This window comes from Hordeum vulgare, chromosome 7H, assembly GCF_904849725.1.
Source record: "Hordeum vulgare subsp. vulgare chromosome 7H, MorexV3_pseudomolecules_assembly, whole genome shotgun sequence".
Lineage (NCBI taxonomy): Eukaryota > Viridiplantae > Streptophyta > Magnoliopsida > Poales > Poaceae > Hordeum > Hordeum vulgare.
The window spans coordinates 626,962,183-626,971,659 of record NC_058524.1 but is presented as its reverse complement, the minus strand read 5'-3'; the positions used below and the strand labels follow the sequence as shown (position 1 = coordinate 626,971,659).

The window sequence follows — 9,477 nt, the reverse complement described above, 5'->3', positions numbered from 1 at the left end:
ATAAAATAGGATGTGAAGAAAAAATATAGTTATCCCTTTGTCAACTAGAAAATTCTTATGTTCAACGCATGTTGATATTTGGTACAAAACTAATTGCACATCCTATTAGGTCGGATAGTAATTGCATGTTCCTTATATGATACTGCTAAATTTTCGACGACTCGGTACTGCTATATGCTATTTTGGATAGTAATTGCTAAGAGTAGAGTGATTTGTCCCTTTCCGTATTTTTTACATTAGTAAAGATATAGAATAATCACACCTTTTCGAATATGAAAACTTGAATATATACGGGCCATAAATCCCTCCACTGACGGGGGGCAGAACACTTGAATAGTGACAGGTTCCTGCCATTGATTAATGATTAGTGATGAAATATTGTGATAGGTAATTAAGTATTGTTTCCTTCGTCCATAGAAGGGACGTGTCGACCAATCTTGGTTTCAGAGGAACATATGACCTTCTTTGCCGCATGGGACGTCTTCTCTTCGTTTCCATCAACACGATGCTCTTCCAGCTATGCATTTGATTGTTCCTAAGGCTCGACTAGTACAATTTTCTATCTTAGTCATATTTTTTTTGATGATTTTTGTTACCGACAGAATTTTAATTGTTTCATGTTGAATGTCAACAAACAATTTTGTGGCATGTCAGGCATGTGGTTGTCAACATCCTCCACCTAAAGGTAGTCACCAATAATTGCTTTGGATGATTTTAGTTGTCATGAAGAGAACTTTTTAGATGTTGGTTGTTACTGCTACTGTATGAATTTTCTCGTGTATATACAGATATCAATAAAGACATTTCAAATAGGGAACGACCAATGACAAGAATTTTTATTTAATTGTAATAAATAATATGCCACCTGGTAATATGGCATGCGAGAAGCATATACAGATTGGAACAAGCAAATATTTGTAATTAAGACCCATACAAGAGAATCATGACTTCAGATCTACCCTTACATAGGGTGAAGACCAATATAATCACTGGGACCAGAGACCTCAAATAATTCAGCAAGAAGTCCATTCTTCCTTCTTGGATTGCATCCCATGTCCCGACATAGGTTATCTTTGTACCAGTTATTAAGAAGTCCAATGGAGGCTGCACGGAATTCGCCGTGAGAGTACCGCTTCAAGAACTTCTCCCATTCTAGTGCATCCCTATGCATTGCGTTAACACTTGGTAACCTAAATCCACCATCCATAAAATGTGCTAGCCACTTGGCCCGTAGTTCTGAAGTGTGGAGATTTGCATAGGTCTCGGAATATCCGATGACCGCGAGTTGTGGTATCTTGGGATGTACACAATCCCTGTAAGAAAACGTATACCAAATAAATTAGAAACTTATCATACATACTTGGCATAAATAAAATTATGTAAGTCGGTGAAGACCTGTAGAGTGATACATCCATGGATATTGAGCCGATCAAAATACGCTGGAAGTATTTTGATGCGAACATGCTCTTGATATTTTGATCGCCCTTGAATCCTGTTCCGAGGATAACTATGTCACTCTTTACTAACGTGGATTCACCTTCAACCATCACACCTTCTTTGCAAAAGCTGAAGGTCTTTGACTTCTTCACCAAGATGCTGCCTTCCTCTAGGTTCTTGTAATGATCCTTGGGTGCAAGTTCAACCCAACCACCCACTATCCCCTCAAAAAAGCTATGGTCGGGGACCATGTCATGCTTCTTCATTGTAATGGAGTAGTAGCTCTCAGCGAACTTCGAAAACATCAACTTCTACTCATACACAAAACGAGGATACACTTGTTAGGTGTTAGCCTAGAATACAAAGATTTACACTTTAATTATGTTAAGGTCATTACTTGTAAAAAGAAAGGCAAAATGTTGCAGTACCAGTGGAGTCAAGGTGGTAGCTAACAAGCTAAGGAAGAGGCCTTCGCCAGGTTTATGAATAAGGAGTTCACCGAACCGGGTTAGATAGAAATTTGATATGTCGATACCCCAAGCATAGAAGTCCGGTAAGACCCATTGCTTGGTACGCACAACCATTGTGCATGGTCTCTCGGTACCTAAAGAAAAGAAGAAGAAAAAGGCATACAAATAACATATTAATGCGGTTTCATTTTTCATGCAGTAAACTATATATAAAATGAATGCAGTATAAGCATTATAGACAATATGGAATAATGTAGAAATAGAGTTATGTTTAAAATGAAGAATTGGTTTTTTGTAGTACCATTCAAACTTGCACATTCATTAGCAATGTCAAGGGCCGAATGTCCATAGCCAATAACAGTCACACGCTTGCCCTTGACCATCTCCTTGGCTTTGTGACTACCCATTTTGGAATAATCCAAGGAGTGGATGACTTTTCCATCAAATGCATCAGGGCCTTTTCCAGGTGGTAATTTAGGTATGTTGGGAACACTGCTGAACCTTCCGATGCAAAGAATCACAAAGTCTGCCATGTGTACCTAGAGAAATTAAGGAAATGAAAGAAAGTTTACAAACAAACAATCACGTACGTGTGTGAAAAACAACTACTAGGATAGATTAATTACTAGATAACATGCATGTGTTGTTGCATTGGAGTGGAGTGCTATATCTAGTTCTTTACCTGCACCAGACCCTGGGCGTCGGTCACGGTGAGGCGCCACTTGCCGTTGCCGGAGCCGAATGCATCACCGCAGCCAGCCCAGTCGTCCCATGCCGCCACCTCCTCCTCGGCGACACCGACGTACTCCATCCCGGCGACGCGGTGCCCGAATCGGATGCATTCGAGCACCCCGAAGTGGCGAGCGTATGCGTTGAGGTAGTCGGCGACCTGACGGTTGTTGGGGAACTCCTCCGTGACGGAATCCGGCCACGGGAAGTCCGTGTACTGGTACATGGTCCGCGAGGTCTGGAGCCTGGTGAGGTCCGGGGTGTGCGCCCACACGCCGCCCACAACGCTGTCCGCCTCCAATACCACTGGCCGACACCCGCGCTCCAGCAGGTGCTTGCACGCCGCCAGCCCACTCACGCCGGCGCCGATGATCACCACGCTCTTCTTCTCCATGCCCATATGCTCAAGCTGACGCTGATGCTGGTATGCTCAAGCTGATGCTGGTGCTGGTGTTATCCATCCATCGGCCGGTTTGCATGTATTTATAGCTGCTGGGCGATCAGAGAGAGCAAGGTATAATTGTCCTCTCCAAACCTGAAAGGAAGAAATGTGAAGATTATTAAGCACTCCTTCATGTTGAGTGTGACATGTGACCAAGAGCAACAGTGAATTGGCTGACTATTCAAAGACTGTTTTCAGTTGAATATGCCTACATCTCCTCATCCAAGCTTTTTTTAATGAAAGCTTAATCGTCTTACCCTCTGCGTCATACACCAAGTCCCTGGTTGTTCGCCGAGGACAAAACCACGGGCACTCGGTAAAGCAAAGTAAGCCAAGAGTTAGGCAAACACAGGCATTTACAGATACCATATGCAAAACAAACTCGGAAAAGGACAAAACTCGGCAAACCCTCTTTTTGCCTAGAGCTAAACAGTGATCCCACGGTAAAATGATGCCACGAGGTACATCCGGAAGTGCATAAAGGCTCGGTGACGGTGACAATGCTTTGTCGAGAGCCGTGAATTAGCTCACGGCACAACGTCCCTTGCGTTATTAAATTGGAGTTTTCTGTTATTAATGCGAGTGCTGAGTTTAGTCCCAGCTCGCCTAACAAGGATGAGTAGTACTCCCTCTATATCTAAATAATTGTAGTTAGGGAGAACTAGGAGAATTAGTATAGTTCTTCCCAACTACAATTATTTAGATACAGAGGGAGTACCGGTTTAAATAGTCGATAGTACAAAAATAGTAAGCTTCAGTATCTATTACATTCTTTTTAAGGATATGGACAGTCACTATGAATCTTCACCTGTTTCAGGCAGATAAGGTCCATAGTGACACCCCCATATTCCTAATGATGGATGCCAATGCTTTTTGTTAATTTGATTAAAACTTTTTAACATTTTTTTGTCTATGAGAGACCAATGAACTAACAATTTAAATCCACGGAAAACCATACTATGCTGGAAATCAGCCCTTCTAGGGTATGGTAAAAGTTTAGGCTCGTTTCGGTGAGGCCTCACCTAAGACCTCTTGTAAACTGCACCATCTCCGAGGTAGCCTCTGTGTATCGAGAGGAAATATGTCTGTTTTGTAAAGGAAGTGCGGGCCATGTTGTTCTGTTGGACTCAAAACTTCTCGTGCTCTAAAAGGAAGCCATCGAATAACACATGACAAGCCCCTGCATTTTTTGTACCCATGTATAATATTTGAGACATTTATTGCCCTCATAGGATTGTAGCACCGAAAATTACAGATCGGCAAGGCGGACACATGAAGTCATGCCTAGAAGCGACATGGAAAATCCTATATGATGTCCTCGCAACATGCATAAGCCTTGTGCAGACCAAGGAGGGCTAGGTCGTACCACCAGGGATGAAATTACCTTGGCAGCATACCTCATCCTACTGGTTAAATCCTTAGAAAATCTTACGATGCTAGAAATCCTCGGGAGCTAGCACGACATCATCACGTGGCCCTTGAAGGGTGTGGCAATAGTTTGGGCGAGTTTTGAAGAGGCTTTACCTAAGGCCGCATGTAAACTGCACCATCTCTGAGGTAGTCTCTAATTATCGAGAGGGAGTGTATCGGGTTTGTGAAGGAAGTGCATGTCATGTTACTCCATTACACTCGAAACTTCTCATGCTCTCAAAGGAGGCCATCGGATGACACATGACAGGATCACACGTTTTTCATACCCGCCTGCAATATTTGAGATATTTATTGCAGTGCTAGGGGTTCAACGTTGGAAATTGCAGATCTGCAAGGTGGACATATGAAATCATACCCACAAGTGGCATGGAAAATCATATATGATATCTCCGCGACATGTGTAGGCCTGGTGCAGATGAGGGAGGTGTAGGCCCTGCAACCGGGGGCCAAACTAGCCCGCAGGCATGCCTCGTCCAACCGTTTAAATCCTTTAGCCCTGCCACCACCACCTCCTCTGCACCATCGGCGACCCGTCTGCCCGACCTCCTCCTCCTCTGACCCACGTTGCCACCACCTCCGCCCTGTCAGCGCCCCCCGTGTACCACTCCGCCCCTCCTCCACACTACCAATGCCGCGCCAGCCCTGCCGCTGCGACCTCGTCCAGCCGACCTCCATCGTCATCCGTCCTCTAGTCGTCATCCACCGGTACCCCCACGGCCTGCGCCACACCATAGCCCCCCCCCCTATGAGCTTTTTTTGTAGTTTTTATTAGTTTATTTTGTAGTAATGTTAATATTTACTTAGTCTATTAAATTTCATAGTGGATATTGTGTCTATGCGGCATGTGTCTTGACTTCAAGTCTCATAGTACGGTAGAAGTGAGTGACTGTCCACCATATTTGTCAGATGAGAGATGTTTTCAGAGGAATGGTATCGACTTTTGTCGTAGGGGGTCGCTCTTCCTGTGCTCCACTTCTGACATCTTGTTCAAGGAGGAGAGGATAATAGCGACCATCACCGACAGTCAATGAGAGTTGTTCTTCGTGGAAGAAATCGACTTTTGACATTGACGGTTTATCTAGGTGAGTTCATCATGTCATACCTTGGTAACGCACGACGGGCTCGCCCAGCTAGACCATCGCCAAAAGTAGAAGTTCTTGTGAGAGTGTCCATCATATATACAACCACCTGAGAGGTGAGGGTTGCAATAAATGTTCGTGATGGAAAAAATTGAGTTTTGACGATGACGGTCGGACTGTATGAGTTCGTCATGTGTTACCTTGATAACGCATGATGGGCTCGGCCAGCTCGACCATCATCCAAAACCCAAATATCCGTGAGAGAGTGTCCATCATATATACAACCACCAAAGAGATGAGAGTTGCAAGAGATGTTCCCGAAGGAATATATTGACTTTAGACGATGACCGCCGATTTGAACGAGTTCGTCATGTGTTACCTTGATGACGAACACTGGCCTCGCCCAGCTCGACAATCACCAAAGGTCGAAATACCCCCGAAAGAGTGTCTACCATATATACAACCACCAGAGAGATGAGAGTTGTAAGAGATGTTCCAGAAGGAAAAAATCTACTTTTGACGATGACTTGTCGGATGGTCTGATATGCAATTTGCACTTCCTCTTGTTCTTCGTAGGCAGTTGGAGTGTGATATTTGTAGTTTCACATGGGAATTACTTGACAGCATAATCATTGATTATTTTATAATTGAAAAAGTGGAAATTGTGATAATGTTATTGTTAAGATAGTTATATTTGATAGTCGAAGCAGTAAGGAGTAAAAGAGTTACGTAGTGCTTAAGCTATCAGATATACCTAGTTATTCGTGTATGTTCTGTGTTAATGTTTAACGTAGATTTTTTTTATGAATGTGAAAATATTGTTTGCAATAAGAATTGTGTTATACTTTGTATTAAAATGGCTAAATATCTTTATGTTGTATTTTTATATTATATATACATGTTAAATTTTCATTGTACTAAGACATATAAATATATCGGATTGCTATTGCAATGTAATACCGTCATTGTGGTAATAATTACAAAAAGAACAATGTTCCAATTGATATGCCATAATGTCATAATGGCATTGTGCTAAGGGTTGAAAAGGGAAGAATGTTCCAATTGCTATGTCGTTGTGATATATGTTCAAATATTTTCAGTATGAATGTGGAAATATTTTTTGCAATACAAATTCTGCTACACTTTGTATCACCATATGTAAATATCTTTATGTTACATTTGCTATATTCATATATACATGTTAAATCTTCATTGTGCTAAGAGTTATATAAATATTTATGTTGTTCTTGCTACGTGATAATTTCATTGTTCTAATAATTATATAAAGAACAATGTTCCAATTGATATGTCATAATGTCATTGTCCTAAGACTTCAAAAAAAGATGTTCCACTTGATATGTCGTTGTGATATATATGTTCAAATGTTTTGATAGACTAGTTGGTATATGTTAAAAACAAGTAACTAATAGTGTTAGGAGGGTAGCTTTGATAGAATAGTTGACCAATTATTGGGTTTGGCTTTTGTTTGTGCTCAGATGAGTATAGTTTTCTCTTTCTTGCATAGAGGAAGAAAATATTCACCTTGTTTCTCTTGTGACATTTTTGTGTGATGTACAAATCACTCTTTGCTTTACTAGAGTGTTTTCCATGACGCGACAAGCGACAGTGACGTTTCACCATTTCTGTTGCACTATACAAAGATGTGGAGTCTTATCATTAGCTGGTACATTCACACCAATTATTGAATCGAAATCTCGTCAGCCGGGGTCAGCAAGAAATGGTATAATTAACAAACTAGCTTGATCTACTTAATTGATATATCTAAGTTTTGTCTGTATAGTTTTTAAAGGGTTAATTTGATAAATGCCACTTGAATTCTGGTGATTTTGAGAAATGCCACTGCAATTTCCTAACTTTGAAAAATGCCAATGCCATTTCCAGTGGCATTTTTCAAAGTTTGCGGTGGCATTTTTCAAAGTCTTGGGTTGCGTTTTTCAAAGTTTGCAAAACTTGCGGTGGCACTTTTCAAAGTTTTGAAATTGAAGTGGCATTTCTCGGAATCGCTAGAATTCGAGTAGCATTTATCCAATTAACCATTTTAAAAATAGCATGCTACTTCATGGTTGAGAAGATATTTGGCTATGAGATGGAGCATGATGTATTTTTTTGTCCAGAAATTAAAATGGAACTAGCATCATCTATCGATAGCAAGAAGGATGTACTCAAGAGTGCATAACGTCGAAATCAACAAAGAATGTCCAGTCTTGGGAGTGAAAATGTACCAATGCGAAGGTCATTATATGCAGCTATTTGTATGTGAGGATACCCAGTGCAATGTATGTGTATGACATGAAATAAATTGTAAAAAAATTATATATGTGCATATGTAATGTAATATTTAAAATATTTTGTTTGATAATGTGATTTGTATTCTTTTGTAGCCCAAAGTTGTCAGCCAGAATATTTACATCACTGACCGGCCGGCCACATGTCTAGACTTAGTCAGGGGTAATCTACAGTTTGTAGCCAGTAAGATAGTTAACACTGACCGGCTAGCCTATCTTTATTCATTTTTTTTTGTCCTCTTTATCGATTACATGCAATTGATCGGACATATGAGGAAGAAAAATAAGAAACGTGGCTGCGCGGACAAATAAATAAGGGACACGTTTGACCACTAACTGAACGCGTCCGTGAATATTTAGATGATCATATTTGGAATGTTCGACTGTTAATGTTCTTAAGGTCCATACACTTGGCATGCGGCTCGACAATTATGCAAACCACCAACTCCGTCCAGTCCGGTATACAAGGCGCAAGGAACAGCCAGAGCCCTTGTCATTGGTCCCAATGTTGAAGCCATCACGGAAGACAGAATGAGTCGACGGAGACCTTCCGCTGATTACTGTCTCGTCGCCGCCGCCACCCTTGACGTGCTCGGCATTCATGTGGCGACATGAAGCCATCGTTTTCTTCACGTTTCCCATGAATTCCACCACACTCACATGACATTGACGGCTATTTGATTGGAGCAATGTTCCCGATGAAATCTTTGGTCGACGGCGACCATACTGCGTGGCTCTCATCCGGATGATATTTCATTTCGGTGGTTGCACAATACTACAACAGGGATGATGTTGATACTATTTGGCCGGTCAATGATAGAACATTCATCAAGAAATCCAAGCTAATGAAGCGGGTCCATTCTGTACGGATTGTAGCAGTGTCCTTGCGTTTCTTTCTTCGTAGGCAGCCATGTCCAGAGGTCGGTGGTGACTTCGCAGAGACTCTGCCACGGGGTGCATTTTCCATGTAACTTCCCCACACAGTTGGCATGCGGCGGCTCGATAAACCACTTGTTGCCGTCGCCGTCGGACAGCGAGAGACCTTTTTTTAATCCCAACGTGATCCACTTGTTGCCGTCGCCATACACAGGGAGACACTTTAGCCAAACTTTTCGTCACCTTTCAGGAATGCCACGAGATAGTCACAAGTGGTTACTTAATCTGAATCAGGTTCATGAATACCAGCACAAGTGGTTACTTAATCACAAAAAAATATTTTCTATGGTCAACGGCGCCAAAGACTGGGTGGCCGCACAATTCTACACATGTATTTGCAAGGGAAGTCATCGGTCAGCCTTCATGGGCACCATCACACATGCGTGTCCCACGGGCACTACTTCTACGTAACTTCTCGCGTTTCTTGAACGATTCTCCTTGCACGGTTAGCTTGGCACCCGAACTAAACAAATCATGCCAAACAGACATGCAAAACGACAACAATGTAGACCACCAAAATCACAGTAAAGATATCTTCATATTATTGGAGCAATTACCTTGTCCTTTAAAACACTCATTTTGGTTATCTTAAGCGTAGTAACATAGGCTACCACACGCCCCCATCGCACCCCCGCGAGCGGCCACGA

General features: G+C 42.0%; 1 protein-coding gene across 1 annotated transcript; it reads right to left on the bottom strand.

Annotated features, from left to right (window-relative positions):
• Positions 1 to 892: 892 nt before the first annotated feature.
• LOC123410768 (probable flavin-containing monooxygenase 1) lies at positions 893 to 3,091 on the bottom strand. The gene is made up of 5 exons (XM_045103708.1): positions 2,590 to 3,091; positions 2,209 to 2,446; positions 1,866 to 2,041; positions 1,396 to 1,748; positions 893 to 1,313 (listed from the first exon to the last, which is right to left on the bottom strand). The coding sequence occupies exons 1-5, from the start codon at positions 3,034 to 3,036 to the stop codon at positions 962 to 964; spliced, it is 1,566 nt and encodes a 521-aa protein (XP_044959643.1). The 5' UTR covers positions 3,037 to 3,091; the 3' UTR covers positions 893 to 961.
• Positions 3,092 to 9,477: the final 6,386 nt, after the last annotated feature.